The 20866-nt window shown below is 40.4% G+C and overlaps 1 protein-coding gene and 1 long non-coding RNA gene across 11 annotated transcripts in view; both read right to left on the bottom strand.

Moving 5' to 3' along the window:
* Positions 1 to 353: 353 nt before the first annotated feature.
* LOC139530804 (uncharacterized) lies at positions 354 to 16686 on the bottom strand. The gene is made up of 2 exons (XR_011666124.1): positions 16323 to 16686; positions 354 to 2251 (listed from the first exon to the last, which is right to left on the bottom strand). It is a non-coding gene; the product is annotated as an uncharacterized lncRNA (long non-coding RNA).
* A 778-nt stretch (positions 16687 to 17464) lies between these two features.
* LOC139530740 (neural cell adhesion molecule 1-like) overlaps positions 17465 to 20866 on the bottom strand; it is a 283644-nt gene continuing 280242 nt past the window's right edge. For all 10 annotated transcript variants that reach the window (XM_071327406.1, XM_071327422.1, XM_071327429.1 and 7 more), the window contains one exon: positions 17465 to 20788. In XM_071327406.1, coding sequence (XP_071183507.1) covers positions 20659 to 20788 — 130 coding nt within the window. In that variant the 3' untranslated portion in view covers positions 17465 to 20658. The remainder of the gene's footprint in view (positions 20789 to 20866) is intronic.

Below are 20866 nucleotides of genomic sequence, written 5' to 3'. Positions count from 1 at the left end.
TCACTACAGCCAATGGGAACTGATATTGCTTTGAAACAAAGCTATGATCAATACAAATGGATTTCACAGATACAACACTATTGGTATACACTCTTCTAAATATGTGTATGTGATCAATAACATTTGATTTAATTTACTTGTTTGAGTGATAACCTGGGTCATGTTACAGGCATTAGTCACAGTAAGAAACGTCCTCTTGCGAGGACAACTACAGTTGAATCGGAAGTTTACATACACCTTAGCCGAATACATTTAAACTCAGTATTCACAATTCCTGACATTTAATCCTAGTAAAAATTAGGATCACCACTTTATTTTAAGAATGTGAAATGTCAGAATAATAGTAGAGAGAATGATTTATTTCAGCTTTTATTTCTTTCATCACATTCCCAGTTGGTCAGAAATTTACATGCACTCAATTAGTATTTGGAGCATTGCCTTTTAAACCTTTTAAATTGTTTAACTTGGGTCAAACATTTCGGGTAGCCTTCCACAAGCTTCCCACACGCTTTTTCAGTTCTGCCAACAAATTTTCTATGGGATTGAGGTCAGGGCTTTGTGATGGCCACTCCAATACATTGACTTTGTTGTCCTTAAGCCATTTTGCCACAACTTTGGAAGTATGGTTGGGGTCATTGTCCATTTGGAAGACCCATTTGCAACCAAACTTTAACTTCCTGACTGATGTCTTGAGATGTTGCTTCAATATATCCACATAATTTTCCATCCTCATGATACCATCTATTTTGTGAAGTGCACCAGTCCCTCCTGGAAAAAAGCTCCACCACAACATGATGCTGCCACCCCTGTGCTTCACGGTTGGGATGGTGTTCTCCGGCTTGCAAGGCTCCACCTTTTTCCTCCAAACATAACGATGGTCATTATGGCCAAACAGTTATATTTTTGTTTCATCAGACCAGAGGACATTTCTCCAAAAAGTATGATCTTTGTCCCCATGTGCATCTGTAAACCGTAGTCTGGCTTTTTTCTGGCGGTTTTGGAGCAGTGGCTTCTCCCTTGCTGAGCAGCCTTTCAGGTTATGTCGATATAGGACTCGTTTTACTGTAGATATAGATACTTTAGTACCTGTTTCCTCCAGCATCTTCACAAGGTCCTTTGCTGTTGTTCTGGGATTGATTTGCACCTTTTGGAAATTGCTCCCAAGGATGAACCAGACTTGTGGATGTCTACAATTTCTTGGCTGATTTCTTTTCATTTTCCCATGATGTCAAGGAAAGAGGCACTGAGTTTGAAGGCAGGCCTTGAAATACATCCACAGATACACCTCCAATTGATTCAAATGATGTCAATTAGCCTATCAGAAGCTTCTAAAGCCATCAAATCAAATCAAATGTCTTTATATAGCCCTTCATACATCAGCTGGTATATCAAAGTGCTGTACAGAAACCCAGCCTAAAACCCCAAACAGCAAGCAATGCAGGTGCAGAAGCACGGTGGCTAGGAAAAACTCCCTAGAAAGGCCAAAACCTAGGAAGAAACCTAGAGAGGAACCAGGCTATAAGGGGTGGCCAGTCTTCTTCTGGCTGTGCCGGGTGGAGACTATAACAGAACATGGCCAAGATGTTCAAATGTTCATAAATGACCAGCATGGTCAAATAATAGTAATCCCAGTGAACAGGTCAGGGTTCCATAGCCGCAGGCAGAACAGTTGAAACTGGAGCAGCAGCACGGCCAGGTGGACTGGGGACAACAAGGAGTCATCATGCCAGGTAGTCCTGAGGCATGGTCCTAGGGCTCAGTTCCTCCGAGAGAGAGAAAGAAAGAGAGAAAGAGAGAATTAGAGAGAGCATACTTAAATTCACACAGGACACTGGATAAGACAGGATAAATACTCCAGATATAACAGACTGACCCTAGCCCCCCAACACATAAACTACTGTGGCATAAATACTGGAGCCATGACATAATTTTCTGGAATTTTCCAAGCTGTTTAAAGGCCCAGTCAACTTAGTGTATGTAAACTTCTGACCCAGTGGAATTGTGATACAGTGAGTTATAAGTGAAATAATCTGTCTGTAAACAATTGTTGAAAAAGTGACTTGTGTCATGCACAAAGTAGATGTCCTAACCGACTTGCCAAAACTATAGTTTGTTAAAAAGACATTTGTGGATTGGTTGAAAAACAAGTTTTAATGACTCCAACCTAAGCGTATGTAAACTTCCGACTTCAACTGTAGATGATAACCAGTCAATGTTCAGGTCACCAAGGCAGCAGCTACTCTTCCTGGGTCTGGCAAAATGAAGGCAGTTATACAATTTAAAAAACATTACAATACATTCATACCAGATTTCACAACACACTAAGTGTGTGCCGTCAGGCCCCTACTACACTACCACATATCTACAACACAAAATCCATGTGTACTTGTGTGTATAGTGCGTATGTAATCATGTGTGTATGCATGTGTCTGCGCCTATGTTTGTGTTGCTTCACTGCTTCAATGCTTTTAGTTTTTTTTTTATATTTAGGACTAACTTATTCCTTGCCACCCATTCTGAAACTAACTGCAGCTCTTTGTTAAGTGTTGCAGTCATTTCAGTCGCTGTAGTAGCTGACGTGTACTGTGTTGAGTCATCTGCATACATAGACACACTGGCTTTACTCAAAGCCAGCTTCATGTCATTAGTAAAGATTGAAAAAAGTAAGGGGTCTACACAGCTGCCCTGGGGAATTCCTGATTCTACCTGGATTATGTTTGAGAGGCTTCCATTAAAGAACACCCTCTGTGTTCTGTTAGACAGGTAACTCTTTATCCACAATAACATTATCATAGCAGGGAGTGTCAAGCCATAACACATACATTTTTCCAGCAGCAGACTATGATCAATAATGTCAAAAGCCACACTGAATTCTAACAAAACAGCCCCCACAATCGTTTTATCATCAATTTCTCTCAGCCAATCATCAGTCATTTGTGTAAGTGATGTGCTTGTTGAATGTCCTTCCCTATAAGCGTGCTGAAGTCTGTTGTCACAAACAGAAAGTTTTCCAAAACTAGGCGCCATCCTAAAACAATTGCATGGCATGTTTTCGCTGTAATAGGTACTATAAATCGGACAGTGCAGTTAGATTAACAAGAATTTAAGCTTTCAGCTGATATAAGACACTTATATGTACATAAATGTTTAAAATCCATAATATTTATGATTATTTATTTGAAGTGTGCGCCCTCCAGTTTCACCGGAAGTTGTCCCACGGGACACCTAGCCCAAATTAAATCAACCAGAAAATATACCTCTCTGTTGATATCACATACATTATCAAGCATTTCACACATGTTATCCAGATACTGACTGTTAGCACTTGGTGGTCTATGGAAGCTTCCCACAAGAATGGGCTTCAGGTGAGGCAGATGAACCTGTAGCCGTTATTACTTCAATAGTATTTGAAATCCTCTCTAATCTTTACAGGAATGTGGTTCTGAATATAAACAGCAACACCTCTACCAATGGCATTTTTGTATTTTCTGTAAATGTTATAACATTGTATTTCTACCATTGTATCATTAAAGGTATTGTCTATGTGAGTTTCAGAGATAGTCAGAATATGAATGCCATCTGTTATGGTTAGCTCTGAACAGTTAAAACTGGATTTCAAAGAGCTGATTGACTCTCTGCTAGACACTATTAAAAGACCCATCATATCTGGCCCTGTGTCCTCTTTGAATCGTGGCATTGAACGCTTTAGCAGGATTCTTTCTCTTCACAACTGTCTACGTGATTATTGCAGCTTTTGTTGACAATTTTGATACCTTTTGGAAACAAAACACATTTTATTAGGAGGATGGGATCCACCCAAATAATTTGGGTTCCTGGATTCTTTCACAGCATTATAAGGCTACATTGAGACAATGACTTATCAATGACCCAAGCACAGCCCAGCTCAGGGTCATCATAATGCTTTAGCAAATGTATATTATACCAGGGGCATTTGTAGACACAATGTAAGTAACCTAATTTATGTCCCTCTAACTGCCCTGAATGCCTCTGCTGATCCTACAGCTATTGTATGCAGCAATCATGTGCCTATGAACCAGATGTATGCTGTTAGCACTGAGGCGGTGTGCTCTAGTAGGAAGTCCACTGTGTGCAGTTCACCCTGCACTAACATAAATAACATGAGAATATCTACTCCTGCTAAGCTTCCCAGTAAAACAATGAAAACAAGCAAGCATCCCAGAAAAGTGCTCAAAATAGCCCACGTTAACATATGTAGTTTAAGAAACAAGGTTCATGAAATGAATAACTTGCTAGCCCTTCATAATGTCATTAAAACCCAGATGAACTACGGTAGAATTGATGTCCTGGCGTGGTACATTCGGGAGCAGCATAGTAGTGTCATTTACCCGAGCTCTGGGCTCTGTTTTTGCACCATGAACAGTCACATTTCTTACCATGGAGCTGCCCAAAATCACCGCTGGCAAGAAGGACAAAGAAATCCGCCCACTCCCATGCTTCACAGGATGGTGCAGGCCTCCGACAGATGCAGAAGTCCCTCTCGATCCAAAGTAGGGACAAAAGTTGCCGACATCAACTTATAAATCACAGGGGAAGGAGTAAACACAGCAGTCGCAGACACAGGTACCCCCAACCCCCATTTTGTCCCGAAACAAAGCGTAATTGATACAGCTTCTACAGCACTGGAACCATACATTTACTTCTCCAGACAAAGAGGGCTCCATTGGAAAACTAATCTGGGACTAACTTTGTTAGCTTGATGGCTAACGTTAGCAGCTTAGCTAGGTTAGCAGCTCTTTCAAGCAGACTTTAACCTAACAGTTAAGCAGGATTCCGGGACAAGAAATAGCGGTCATAGCTGTTAAAAGCCAACCGCGTCACATAATCCATGTAAAAACAAGTTTGTTATTTATGTTTAACAAAATATTGGTTATGTTTTAGTTAAAACGTTTGAGTGTTTCCAGTATACAGTGTTCAGCTGAGCACTCTGATGACGATGTAGAAACACAACCAGACTTGGGCCTCCACACACTTCATCAACCACATTGGTCTCTTCAGATTGGGGTTTTCTTCTCTGGGGGAGTCCTGTCCACTCTGGAAGGGGCCCGATGTGACAGGGTGGAGCTTAGCAGTCAATAGGAGGAATACTTGTAGGAAATAGCAAGGCTAGAACAGGAAATATCACTTTTGAAACAGCAGATGAGTGAAGGGCTGCATATAGGGGAGAAAGTTTGTGGCTGACGTTTACTTGTCCCTGGTGGTGGTTGCTCCAAGTCTCTTACCGCTGAACAAAGGGGTTACAGGTTGTCCCTTGGTTTGGTCAAGTCAGAGACTTTTGGCAGGAAGAAATGACCTTAGAGTAGAGCAGTGAATTTGATGGTTTTGGTTTAAGACTGGTTTCTGGTTTTGAGAATGGCTTTATCTCAGAGTTAAGGGTTTCTGTAGTCAGGTTGTGTAACTAAAGCTCTAATATTTATAGTGTACATATTGGTCTCTTAAGCCCTATCCTGAAGGCCCCTGCAAAAATCAGCGTTTTCATCTATCTGACTTTCATTTATATGCATGTCCAGCCCTTACTATTTAGCCTCACAATTAAGTGTTTTACCATTTTATTTTCAGGACAACCTGGGCTACAAGTAGAACACAAAACAATTTGACATAAACAGTTGCATTCACAAATGTCAATAAAAAAATTAAGGTCCGCCAAAGCAAAAACCTGATAAAAATGAATTTTTATAAATGCTGTGAGTACAGAAATTGTTTGATCACTGGTAAATGAATATCCAACTAGTCAGTGACAACGGTGTTGCGTTTGTGACTGCAAATATGTGATCTTATTACACTATTATAGACACTATATCCTGGGACTTCCTATGATCTTCTATGTAGAAGAACCCCTTACCTTTTAACGACTCTTGTGTAGCTTGTGAGTGGCATAGCGCAAAACATGTTATATGTGCGTGTCCGTGGGAGTCTCAGCTTTTAATAGTTTGTTGCTCAAACTATTTGTACTCTAAAGAATTTGTTTGTACAAATACCCGCCCCCCGGGCCCCTTCGGGATCCACCCTTGTCTCACAAACACTGCTCTAGCTCAGCCCCCGTTAATCACAAATAAATGGTTGGTATCTACGGATGCAGAAGAAATGAACAAATCCAATTGTGCAACCAAGAAGTCTGCAGTTCAAACACACAATGTGTAAAATGTCCAAAACGTGCGTTACGGTGGGAATCATTGGGTTTTAAGGACGTTTTATGGAAAATAAAGAGAAAAAAAGTATAAAATAGATATTGGTGACTGAGATTTTTTCCTTTGTTACGACATAGACAACACAACAAATAATAATCCGCTTGTATTGACCGACCAAGAGGTCAAGAGAGACAGAGCTGGTCCGGGACCAAAGTAAGATTGCTGTCTCCCTGGGCACATGTACACTAACATTCAAAAGTTTGGGGTCACTTAGAAATGTCCTTGTTTTTGAAGGAAAAGCAACAAAAAAAATTGTCAATTAAAATAACATCAAATGAATCAGAAATAAAGTGTAGACATTGTTTATGTTGTACTTGACTATTGTAGCTGAAAACAACAGATTTCTTAAATTAAATATCTACATAGGCACACAGAGGCCCATTATCAGCAACCATCATTCCTGTGTTCCAATGGCACGTTGTGTTAGCTAATCCAAGTTTATCATTTTAAAAGGCTAATTGAACATTAGAAGACCCTTTTGAAATTATGTTAGCACAGCTGAAAACTGTTGGTCTGATTAAAGAAGCAATAAAATTGGCATTCTTTAGACTAGTTGAGTATCTGGAGCATCAGCATTTGTGGGTTCGATTACAGGCTCAACATGGCCAGAAACAAAGAAGAAGGCCAGCATCCCGGAGTCGCCTCTTCACTGTTGACATTGAGACTGGTGTTTTGCGGGTACTATTTAATGAAGCTGCCAGTTGAGGACTTGTGAGGCATCTGCAGGAGGATGCACATCCTGCAGGTCAAAGGCCAACGGTCCTCTCAGTTCCTCTACCACTAACACAACAACAACAAAAACACATGAGCGAGGGGATACTGGAATTGGATATTTTGGCATGGCAGCCTAGAAGAGAATATCACTGAATGTGTTGTTATGTAACTCTTACGTGATTAAAGGCTGGGAACCAGAGATGAGGCAAAGTGTTCTTGATGGGAATGCTGCCTGGGCTCTTAGGAACAGATCGGAATGGGGTGGGGTGGTAGTAGTGGATACTTTATAGTGCTACCAAAACCAACCACTGCAAATTACAAAAAGGACAAAAAACAAACAGACTAAATACAAAATAACTTCAAAAGATAGGTGTCAGTATCAGTAATCAGACATACAATAACGATCAGACATACAGTGGCTTGCAAAATTATTCACCCCCTTTGGCATTTTTCCTATTTTGTTGCTTGACAACCTTGAAGTTAAACATTTGGGGGGTTTGTATCATTTGATTTCCACAACATGCCTACCACTTTGAAGATGCTAAATATTTTTTGGGGTGAAACAAACTAGAAATAAGACGAAAAAATATAAAACTTGAGCGTGCATAACTATTCACCCCCTCAAAGTCAATACTTTGTAGAGCCACCTTTTGCAGCAATTACAGCTGCAAGTCTCTTGGGGTCTCTATAAGCTTGGCACATCTAGCCACTGGGATTTGTGCCCATTCTTCAAGGCAAAACTGCTCCAGCTCCTTCAAGTTGAATGGGTTCCGCTGGTGTACAGCAATCTTTAAGTCATACCACAGATTCTCAATTGGATTGAGGTCTGGGCTTTGACTAGGCCATTCCAAGACATTTAAATGTTTCCCCTTAAACCATTCGAGTGTTGCTTTAGCAGTATGCTTAGGGTCATTGTCCTGCTGGAAGGTGAACCTCCGTCCCAGTCTCAAATCTCTTGAAGACTGAAACGGGTTTCCCTCAAGAATTTCCCTGTATTTAGCGCCATCCATCATTCCTTCAATTCTGACCAGTTTCCCAGTTTCCCAGTCCCTGCCAATGAAAAACATCTCCACAGCATGATGCTGCCACCACCATGCTTCACTGTGAGGATGGTGTTCTCGGGGTGATGAGAGGTGTTGGGTTTGCGCCAGACATTTTCCTTGATGGCCAAAAAGCTCAAGTTTAGTCTCATCTAACCAGAGTACCTTCTTCCTTTATGTTTGGGGAGTCTCCCACATGCCTTTGGCAAACACCAAACATGTTTGCTTATTTTTTTCTTTAAGCAATGGCTTTTTTCTGGCCACTCTTCTGTAAAGCCCAACTCTGGGAGTATACGGCTTAAAGTGGTCCTATGGACAGATACTCCAACCTCCACTGTGAAGTTTTGCAGCTCCTTCAGGGTTGTCTTTGGTCTCTTTGTTGCCTCTCTGATTAATGCCCTCCTTGCCTGGTCTGTGAGTTCTGGTGGGTGGCCCTCTTTTGGCAGGTTTGTTATGGTGCCATATCCTTTCCATTTAAAAAAATAATGGATTTAATGTTGCTCCGTGGGATGTTCAAAGTTTCTGATATTTTTTTATAACCCAACCCTGATCTGTACTTCTCCACAACTTTGTCCCTGACCTGTTTGAAGAGCTCCTTGGTCTTCAAGGTACCGCTTGCTTGGTGGTGCCCCTTGCTTAGTGGTGTTGCAGACTCTGGGGCCATTCAGAACAGGTGTATATCTACTGAGATCATGTGACAGATCATGTAACACTTAGATTTCACACAGGTGGACTTTATTTAACTAATTATGTGACTTCTGAAGGTAATTGGTTGCACCAGATGTTATTTAGGGGCTTCATAGCAAAGGGGGTGAATACATATGCATGCACCACTTTTCATTTTATTTATTTTTTTAGAAATTTTAGATTTTTTTTTTCATTTCACCAATTTGGACTATTTTGTGTATGTCCATTACATGAAATCCAAATAAAAATCTATTTAAATTACAGGTTGTAATGCAACAAAATAGGAAAAATGCCAAGGGGGTGAATACTTTTCCAAGGCACTGTATGCTATATAACATCAACAAACAGTAACTGAAAATCAAGGAACTAGCCTAAAATAGCCAATAGCTAGGACATAAACAGCCAATCTGTGCATTTTACAAAACATATTATCAACTGAAATGCATGCAACCTGTAGCATTTTTCTGCTAGTGTAGTCTGTAGTGCTATAGTAGTGATGACAAAGGCAGTGTTTAGACAGGTAGTATATGAGGCCCAGGCTGTCGCTACTATCTGTGTGTGAGATCTACTCTGGGCTGGGCCTACACTGGTCCATTGTTGTACATCGGGGGAGGGGTGGCCACACTGAAAGGGCCCTAATCTTATGGCCTGTGAGGTTAGGGGTTAGTGGGATGGTTTGGAGACTAGCAATAATAGTGGCTATGGAGGTCACAGGACTGCTTATGTGACAGTGTGAAACACACACATGGCTATAAAGTCCCTTTCTTAAATAGTTTAACATTGGGATAATGACGGAGTTCACATTTCCAGGAGAACATAAATTAATAAGAATATACAGTATTTCTCCCCCAGATTTATAATTAGGTCATTACCATGTCATTCCATTACCAAATGGATAAACAGGGATCATTTGATAGGGACAAGTTCCTGTAACCTATTTACTGCCACTTAGTGAGGAGTGTTGGGAAAGAAAGAGACAAGCCATGCATGTTCACTCTTTCTCTCCTCACTGCAAGGGAAGGGAACAGCAGAGATGGGCCAGTGGCATTCCTCTGAGGGAACATTTTGAACTAGCCAGACAGATTTGTGGCAAAACCTGTGGGACTACTCTCTCGCTCTGTCTCAGTTTCTCTCACTCTTTCTGTCTGTCTCTCCCTCTCTTCGTCTCTCCTGTATCTGCCAGATTGTTTCATAACAAGGCACCAGACCAGAAGCTTCTATTGAACTCCAAATTTGGCCTTTAGACAGCCACACCAGCTAGACAGACAGACATATCACAATCTCATCCACTGTCATCATTACACTTCACTTCTTCATTAACTTCTCTCACTCAGTCAGTCAGACAGAAATGTTACCTCTCAGCCAACTGACATTCAAGTGTTTACTAAAATGTCTTGTTGTTGCCAGATCGGAGTTCACAAAGTGTGGTGAAAGTGGGTTGGTGTTGGTACAGACCTGGTCTGGTACTGTCTGGTGAAATGTGACAGTGATTCTCCATGGCTGAGGCTGGAGGTGTACTAGACATAGTTTAACCTTTCAAGGGCCAGTATTGACTGCCAAACACTGGTCAAAACTATGAAATCAATAGATTTTTAAGCTGATACATATAAAGTATAATTTGTACCATATGGCTGTATGCATCTGAGACAAGCTAGTCAGGATCAATCCAGCCTAAGAGCCAGCAAATTTGACAAATAGTACCACTCCGCCATCTAGTGGAAAAGAGTTAGAAATGCATCCACACGGTCATATTCTTCTAACATGGTTTCTCTACAGCACAGTGAGTATCACTCAAATCTAGCATATATTTGTCATGTGCCAAGGTACGTATACCTGACACTTGTCCCCCACAATGAAATTGGTGAAGGGACTCTGGATCTGTCTCTGTTCGTTCTTATTCATTCATACGTTAGTCACATGCGATATCTCAGATAGCACTGGGATGATTTAGACGACACTTGGGTGAATGATGCGTCTTGTCATTGAAATCCAGTATTTACAAAATTACGCTGATTGGCCCAAGGCAGGAGCGGGGGGCTGCATAATTTGTGGGGGACGACATTACTGTTATCTTGTTCATATTATCTTAATATTGTATACAGGAAATATTACATAATCATAAACTTTTGTGGAACATGAGTGGACAAGAAACGATTTGGATAGTCCAGATTTTCCATCTGTAAATGCCATACAGAAGACCATACTATCAACAAACTGTTGATAAGCAACTGCTTGCTAAGGTTACAGTTAGGGTTAGGTTTAGAATAAGTGTTAGGGTAGGGGTTAAGGTTAAGGTTAGGGTTAAGTTTAGGGTTAGGATAAGGGTTAAGGTTAGAGCTAGGGTTAGTAGATAGTTGAAATGTTACTGACAGTCTGTAGAGCATCTACAGATGGGCTATCAAAATGAAGTGGTACATTTGAAACGTACACTATTAGATTTAAAAGTCATTTTAAATGTTATTGTACAGTGTAACAAATCAAGCACAAGAGAATATATAGCATTTTGTACAGCAAATGATGCACAACAAACTAACTCTCAAACATGCATTTCAGTTGACTTGTAAAATGAAAGCATCTATTAGACAAGGTTAGTCAGTCAAATATTAACAGATGTAGGCTATTCAAGTACTTGAAACGTATTAGTCTGATGTCAAAGGATAGGCAGTTGACATATTGTATTACTGGACGTTAATGGACAGTTTGTTACATCTACAGCGGTACTATTAAAATAGTGTTGCCAAATGGGTGAATAACCAGGACTTGTCTTTGATCTTGATTAAATGTACAGTGTAACTATGGGGCATTTCCATGTAAAAGGACACATGACCACCAACGTGAAGTTCATAGGAGCATGTCAAATTGTGTGTCACATGAAGGCTAAGAGTCTATATATTTTTTTTTTATTAAGGCATACTGTAATATTTTCAACCATTTTCCATCCTAAAAATTAGGAATAAGCAAAGACTTTGATTTCAGGTCAAACAGATGGAAAAGGGGTCTTAGACACATCTACCAGAAAAAGTATTAAAAAGTATTAGAAATACATCAAAACACAATAATGTTGAAGTGAAGCCCCCTGCCAACTAATATCAACACATACTTTGTTTTGGAGAAATTATTTGCATTCTGTAAGTTTAAGAAACATTTCCTTTTGCCTTGTAATTCCATTACCAAAAACCCACATATCTTTAAAATATTCAGTAATTTCTCTTGTTCATGGAGGGAGGATTATGAAAGTTCACAGAAGTATCAAGTAAAGGTAGACCTACCAATTAGTTAGCGTTTTTACTGATATCAAGTCTGTTTAGGAATTATTAAGTGGTTAAAACTCAATTCTGTTACCAAATTGAATTGGCAACAATGATAAATCATAGAAGTCACAAACCAGTTGGGTCACCAGCTACTGTCCTCCCTTCCACTGGTATATGTTTGTGTTCTGCTTATAATCGTTTTCTTTCTCTTTCTGTCGTCTGGTGGTCAAACCGCTCGCTCTCACGCTCCCTCTCTCTGCCGCTCTCGCTCTTCAGTTAATGTCACCTTTCCCGGCTCTAACTGACACTTACCATGACACCTACCACCTACTCTATTTTCTATTTACTGTAACGAGCATCCTCACACACTGAGCACCGACTGACACTAGACTTACAAAAACGTTGAAAAGTAGTTCAAATTTGGTCAGTCTGCCCTTGCTGGACAAAATCTGAACCAAAAGGCACCCAAAGGACTCTCAGACCATGAGAAACAAGATTCTCTGATCTGATGAAACCAATATGTTACTCTTTGGCCTGAATGCCAAGCATCATGTCTGGAGGAAACCAAGCACCGCTCATCACCTGGCCAACACCATCCCTACGGTGAAGCATGGTGGTGGCAGCATCATGCAGTGGGGATGTTTTTCAGTGGCAGGGACTGGGAGACTAGTCAGGATCGAGGCAAAGATGAACGGAGAAAAGTACAGAGAGATCCTTGATGAAAACCTGCTCCAGAGCGCTCAGGACCTCAGACTGGGGTGAAGGTTTACCTTCCAACAGGACAACAACCCTAAGCACACAGCCAAGACAACGCAGGAGTGGCTTCGGGACTAGTCTCTGAAAGTCCTTGAGTGGCCCAGCCAGAGCCCGAACTTGAACCCGATCGAGCATCTCTGGAGAGACCTGAAAATAGCTGTGCAGCAATGCTCCCCATCCAACCCGAAAGAGCTTGAGAGGATCTGCAGAGAAGAATTGGAGAAACTCCCCAAATACAGGTGTGCCAAGCTTGTAGCGTCTTACCCAAGAATATTCAAGGCTGTAATCGCTGCCAAAGGTGCTTCAACAAAGTACTGAGTAAAGGGTCTGAATACTTATGTAAATGTCATATTTCAGTTTTTATTTTTGATAAATTTGCAGAAATTTCAAAAAACCTGTTTTTGCTTTAATTAACAATTTCATCAATTTTACAAAATGTGTAAAAAGTCAAGGGGTCTGAATACTTTCAGAATGCACTGTATATACTGTACTCTACTGTGCTGTCCAAACTCGTGAAACATAGATGTCTATGATTGGTTCAGATTTGGTCTGGTCTGGTCCGGACCAACCAAATGTGATCTTTTTTGGAGGCGGAGCTCACTAGAATAATATGCTCTGTCACTCAAGGGCACCCTGTTCTGTCACTCATGGGGACCCTATGTCACCACAAAATCTACAAGGAGAGCTAGAAAGTACAAGCCCCCTTGAGTGCTGCCATAGATTTACATTAGAAGTGCCCATCCAAGAAGACCACAGATAAAATGACGCCAACTCACTTTATATCTACTGTAGCTTTGATTGGACTGATCATGTCAACATCATACATTCAAAATCTTAGCTAGCAAGCTAGACAAGCAGTCATCATTAATCATGTCGTCAATCTACTGGCAAATCCTTTTCAATCCTTGTCATATGAAAATATATTATAGATAAAACGTATCGGCGCTCATCGGCCATAAACATTACACAAGTTGGAAATCGCAAATTCAGCAATGAGTGGTTTGGAAGGAATCCGTGGCTAACTGCAAGTTTTGCAAAGCAATCACTATTTTGCTTCCCCTGCTATTCGGTGGAGAGGGTGTGTGGTCCAAGTCTGGGTTTAAGGGTCTCTTTTCCAAGATTAAAAGGATAACATTCACACGCAACACCATGGGCCAGAAAAGTAGTGTAGTAAGCTGTTAGTAGCCCATGTGCCTCACCCTAATAATTTGGTCCCTTTCCCCCTCATAACTTAGCCTACTGTTCTGACTTGGTGGTGCACATCTAGCCTATAGCCTGTTTTAGAGAAATGTCATCATCGAATATTGTAAGACCTTTCATTGTCTGCTTATATGCCCCCTTTATTTATCTAACGGTTCTGACTTGGTGTACAGGGAGAATACTGTAAGAACAGCCCATGTTCTGAATTCTGTCGCTGTACATTTCAAAAGTGCTGAATAAATAGTTATATTGACTACGTCCGTCTTAGCTCTCTCCTTAATATCTTAATCGAAATTACGGATTGCCTCTTATCCGCTAATCGTTCCCTTATGCCATAGTTTGTACATCTCAATTGTCAGCAGAAACCACATTTGTTTAAGCAAGGCAGCCATATCAGCTATGTTTTTTTTTAAAGGCAGTAAATGAGGCTAAATGAACTGTTTCGCTGCCAGGCTAGGCTCTACTGATAGCCAGGTGTAGCAGTGGTAAGGATTCACTCCATGGTGCCTGAAAAGAAAGCTCTGCTGTTTAGACAGCTTTATGTAGGTCCTAACAGTTTGTGGACACCGTTTGTCACCGTTATAGTGCAATTAATGTTTTGTTTAGTGTTGTGTTGTGGCTTTGCTGGCATGCATTCCAAAATTTTGGGTGGTTTGCCCCACCAAGATTTACATGCTAAAATTGCCACTGGTGTACCTATTCAGGATATATCACCATGAAGACAATGATATTCATATCGATAATTATGCATTTCTGTATATACAGATCAGGAACCCATTATTTAAATAGGGATGTGCATCATTCCCTTTAAAATACGATTCGATACGTATCAGAGCCTATGTATCTAGATACAGTACAGGAACCATACCTTTTAGTTTGAAACGATTCGGTGCGATTCGGTTTGAGTAGAGAATGAATCGACGCGATTTGGTTCGATGTGATATGATTTAATGCACTAACATTTGTTGCATAAACACACATTTTCCTGTCTATATACATTCAAATCTGGTTCTGATGGAGCTCGTGAGCTGGGCCTCTGAGCTGGGTCTGTCTGAGCAGACTTGAGTTTGTGTAAATTATGAATGTTTATGGTGTCTGCACTATGTAGGCACCTGAGCTGAGCCATAAAGTAGGCTAGGCATCGACCATCCTACTACCACTAACAAATTAGAGGGGCAATATCTAAAAATGCACTGATTGTGTAGAGCAAAACTACCAAAACTATTGCTGATGGTGAACCTGAACAATCAAAATAGTCTATTGTAAGGCCTGTTCACCAGGTATTTTTTTGTTTAACCTTTACTTTACTAGGCAAGTCAGTTAAGAACAAATGTCTTATTTACAATGACGACCTACTTGTAAAGCACCACGGCCAAACCCTCCGATAACCCAGACGACGCTGGGAAAATTGTACGTTTGCCTTGCAGCATTGCGTTGCAAAGGCAGTTGCAGTGCGTTCGGTGTGGTGCTTACGTTGGATATATCAAACTTATGTGTCAAACTGTATGCGTAGACGGCTTGACAGAAATGGTAGCAGAAGGTGAATGTTGAACTTTTGCTGCATACAAAAGTTCCTGAGTGGCGCACTGGTCTAAGAGGCGTCACTACAGTCCCAGGTTCGGATCGAGACTATATCACATCTGGCAGGGGGTAGGCCTCATTGTAAATAATAATGACTTGCCTAGTTAAGTAAAGGTTAAATAAAAATAATATCCAGATGATGCTGCGTACTATTTCGCGCAATGACGTTGTCGGTGTTATCGAAGTGTTAGGTATAGCCAGATATGACTTGTCTCTGGTAGCTTACTTTTACTCCGGTAAAACACAATTTTCAACAGCCCATAGATTTAAAAAAAAACTAGCAAATGACATAGGTTGTCACTCCACTAATAAAGCCCTGTCACGACTTCCGCCGAAGTCGGCTCCTCTCCTTGTTCGGGCGGCGTTCGGCTGTCGACGTCACCGGCTTTCTTGCCATCGCCACTCCATTTTTCCATTGTTCTAATTGTTTTGTCTTGTTCCCTGCACACCTGGTTTTCATTCCATAATCACACTGCGTGTATTTATTCCTCTGTTCCATTCCATGTCTTTGTGTGAAATTGTTTTTGTTACATGTTCGTGTGTACGAGCCAGGCTGGGTTTTTCCCCGTTATTCCGTGACTTTTCACGAGGGATGTTTATTGTACAACATTTGCTCAATTTCTGTGACTGTTTCGCGCAGAGCATTTTAACATTTGGCTGGAGATTTTGACGCAGTGTCGTCTGTCTGTCTGTTTTATTTGCCTCTGCCCTAATAAAGTGTGCGCCTGTTCACAACTCTGCTCTCCTGCACCTGACTTCTCCACCAGTAGCGCACACCGTGACAAGCCAATATCACGCAAGCCATTTTACCATTTGAATGCTGAAGGTGCTGCGCAGATGTGCAAGATCAGGAACAGGCCACCTACCTCACGTTGGTCAGCGCACGAAGCTGGCCACAGAGCACATTTGACCAGGCTATTGATATTGCTTGGGGATCAATGGCGGTCAACACTTGCAGTTCGACACTGAAGAAGAGGACGCATCAGTTGTCACAAAATATTAGGTATTTTCGGAAGGTAGAAAGAAAGTAATATGAACCGTCGATTTGTATCATTTGACCAACGCATGCTACATTTGGATCTGTTTGGGGTCCGCAGACCGATGCACGTGTATCTTAAACATTACAATCAGGGACCGATGCATAATGGCGAATGTTACATCCTTATTTAATTCCGTTACAGTAATTCCGTTACCGGATGTAAATCCACTTCACCTACTGTAGTTTAATAACCAAAATAGATTTTTTCAAACTCAATGTGTCATGTCATAGCTGACACCCCATTCTTTCTGACATCTTTGCATCTTATTTCGGAGCAGATATTTACGTTTTTGGAAAACTTGGTCGGATAAAAAAAAGGGTAGATTCTACTATAATTCTGTTACTAAACATTGCATCTGCACAGTTCTTTCAGTAAATGTGTTTTTGTAAAATGTTAAGTAATCAGTGCATAGAGTTGTGCGGTTTGTTAAACTTTGAAATCAATGTTTTTTGTTTAGCAAACATTTTAAAGTGAAAAATAGGAGTCTCAGTGTAATCCATTACCATGGAATTGCCCTTTTCTACCATCTAGTGGTTATAATCCTCAGCATCATGGTTGTAGTGTATGGGCAATGTATGGTTGGTTGTGGTACAGACATACAGTTACTGGTTACAGCATATTATGACAATCATGGATGACAATATTTACTCAGATGTGTTTAGCGGTGTACTTCAACCCATTGTTGTTTACTTAAAAAGTGACTGAGTAAATCCTGTAAACAGCAATGGATTCCAGTAAATTTGAGCCCATCACTCAAATTGTCATTAATTTTTTTGGTAAACAAAGTGCATCCTTCATCATTTCCAAATTTCAAACAAGCACTACAAACTACCATAAAATAACAATTTTATTGACACTATTACTGAAAGTCATGACTAACAAAAACTCCAACAAAACATTGTCAGAATAGTTTCTTTGATGGACTTCTTGTCATTGTTGTGGCTAAGTAAAAGTCAATTACGCAATGATATTTTTCCTTTAACTTTATTGAACACAATTTCTGACAGAATGCAAAGTCAAACTGTTTTTTTTCTCTTTTCGGTTAGTACTCAGTATTTACACCAGTGACAGTGGAAAGAGAGGTGGTACCAATGTTTCACTTAGTAAAAATCTGTATACAAGAGAGAAGGCCCCAAAAGCAGGGAATGGTGGGTAAGAATGAGAATGGAGGTCTCTGGGAAACATCTTGGTGGGGAAAACACCCCTATCTGACTGAAAATGTCACATTACCAACTTTTGTTTGGCTATCGGAGTAAGAGACTCCAAACCTCGTTGGATTGCCTGGGCAACGTTCAGCAGGTCACAACATTGGCCAACGTTCAGATAGGTATTTTTGTTCTACATCATACATTTCTATCTTTATATAGACTAAGCAATCACGTCAACTCTAGTCATGGCAATTCTATCTGCAACATTCCACAATGTTTTCGTACTGAACATGGCCCTAGACTCCATTCAAATACTTGAAAAAACGCTTCCGTACTTCCTGTATTCCTTGAAATAAACTGGCATGATTGGTGAGGTGGAAGCAATACGGTGACACCTCACTTTCACCAAGCCAACAGTGTCAGGTAAGTGGTTACTTTCAGGAAGTGAGGAAGTCCGAGAGAAAGAGCGTTTTTCCCTTTCTCATGGCATTTCTAAAGTTTTTGAAAATTGTTTTTTTGTTCCCCCGACTTCTTTCCTGAAATAAGTTTCATGGCACAGTACACTAATGAAAATTTCAATGTAAACGTACATAGGAATTGGTCCCACATTATCATAGCATTTGAACATACAGGTCAAAAGCCACAGCAGTCCAGCTTTTTTTGGGTCAAGAGAAACCCATATATTTTTTTTATTACATGGTTAGGAATGGTTTATACACATTTAATCAGAAACTGTGTCATTTGAACACACCTCTTTACATTACAGAGCCTTGTGGAGTAAAAGCACTTGATGTCTATTTTGAAGAAAACAAAAAAGTTCGGAACAGACAGTTTACAGAACACTTCAAAAGATCAATGTACAACAGATAAAGCCTTGGTCAATTCCTTTCTCAGGAACTTTTCAGTGCTGCCACACCAATGAAATCCAAGATAAGAGTACATTGCATGCTTGTTTCAGGTCAAGAAAAATATTTTTTTCCCTTCATTAATGATGTTCGGTTTTGAAGACAAACCGTGAGCACTGCAAGTTATTTGAGCCAATTGGGATTAGAAATATTTGATCATGTCCAAAGTTGTGTTTGTGTGAAAGTACTTTTGGTGTAGTGATCATGCGTTAATCATTGGAATGAATGTTGTTTTTCCTTGTTTGTTTGGGGATAACATTTTATTTTGCATTAGTCACATGGAGAACCAGTGAATGAGGAGCCTTGTGTAAACAATGTGGACACAACTGACCACCTCCATTTTCACCCCCCAAGCTGAGTTTATGCACTAACACAATGACGCAGCAGTTTAGTAATTTCACAGTTTACAAACCAGTTACATTGTCAGTACTCTTCCTGTGTGTTTTCCTTGGACTGTGTAGTAAAGGAATGGCAATGGACAGAACTAGGACACGAAACCTTATGCTCTCACCTCCTAGAACAGGCAGACACTGAGCAGGATGGAACGCATGCTGCATTTTTAAGCGTCTCAGAAGGCACCGTCTTCTTGTTTTCGTCTGCTCATTGCTTTCATGGTTTTTCATGGAACTTTTTTGTTGTCTGTACTATTAGCTATACCTTTCACAACCAAACTATGCATATTTTTAAAATTCTATGACAAAGAACACGTATTCACACTAGGATATTCACGCATTCACAGTGCACAAGCTTGCAGTCTAACGTATGACAAACGCTGTACAAAAAGGTCCGATTTTATATTTTTCGATTTTACCAAATCCACACCGGAGTACTATGGCTTAAATAAGAAATGTATAAATCCGGCCATTACATTTGTTTATATGCATAAAATATGCTGAAAAACACAAAACATACATTTTTATCCCCTTGCATTTTGAGATGAAGCCCAATCAATCACTAAATTGGAAGTGCTGTTCGCAACAGGCACAGTATTCTGAAGTTATGGGACAAAGCCATCAAATGGGGGAATAAATAGGACTGTTTCTAGGCTATTTTAAGGACTTCTGTTCATACATTCAGCTGCTACCACTCATATCCGGCCTTTGATTACATCATTCTCCCATAAGCCATGCTACTCTGTATGCCCGTCTCTTCCTGTGACCTCTTGGGACCTGCAACATTTCCGGGGTTAAAGCTGAGCCCTGAAACCCTTGGAGTGGAACAGGTCCAAAGCTCATCTAATTGGAGAATTAATTAAGAAGATATAGAGGTGTGTGTGTGTGTTAGAGAAAGTGTGTTCTTATATTTGCCAAAACAAATTAACCAAAAAATGGAATCTTAGAGACGATAAATTGCGTAACGCTAACCGCCAACTTCGACCTCTATAACTGTGGAATAAACATTGTCTTTCTGCTGTGTCTTCTTTTGTTTTTGTTGTGTCTACACAATCTTGGGACAGAGTTAACACAATGTAAACATTCAAGAACAAAAATAAAACAAAAGACAACCACATATGAAAAAATATGCTCGCTCTAGTTCTCGAAAATTATACATGAAAAATAAAGATACAATAAAATGCAGTTACTTCTGCACATTATTTAAACACACAACAAAAAATTACCCCAAAATCCATTAGCAGTGGAAATAATGATGGCATTACTGCATAACAAAGAGAACATAACTGGAAATAGTGTGTGGGTAAGGTGTGTGCACATCGTAAAGGCATTGTTCTGAAGTAAAGCTACAACTCCCATGGTTATCTGTGCCAATGATACTTAGCTTCTGTCCCATTTAAAAGACTGGTAACGTTGATGTTACATATAAAAGGAGGTCAAGGAGAGTGAACTAGAGGTAAGGATTTTCCTTCACGTGAACACAGAGAAAATGACAAAAGGAATAACAGATAAAGAAACACTAAGGCAGGTGCATTAGGTCTTATTCCCGATCTACATGTCTAACAAACTCATCTTTTGCTTGGAGAACTCATAGAAGACACTGAAGAAAAATACCCTTTATTGAGCTTTTTGTTGTTTGACGGAGTGGTGTGTGACGTTTTCCTCTGGAGGTCTGTGACTGTGGTGCACCCGACCCCCTCCCTTCTCGCTGTCGGGATTATGCTTTGCTCTCGTTGCCATTTGTCTTTGCAGCTTCGTTCGGGACTGTCTTAACATCAGACAGGGCTTTCTTCACCTCTGTCGCTGTCTCCGGCGCTTTACTTTTATCGTCTGTCACGATTTTACCGCTGAAGGGAAGGAGAGAACCACACAAAAAGAGAGATTCTTTAAGTGATGCATACCAATCTCTTGCAGCACACAACTGT

Source organism: Salvelinus alpinus, chromosome 1 (genome assembly GCF_045679555.1).
Source record: "Salvelinus alpinus chromosome 1, SLU_Salpinus.1, whole genome shotgun sequence".
Taxonomy (NCBI): domain Eukaryota; kingdom Metazoa; phylum Chordata; class Actinopteri; order Salmoniformes; family Salmonidae; genus Salvelinus; species Salvelinus alpinus.
Note: the sequence above shows the minus strand (reverse complement) of the source record. Positions and strands in the feature narration are given on the sequence as shown.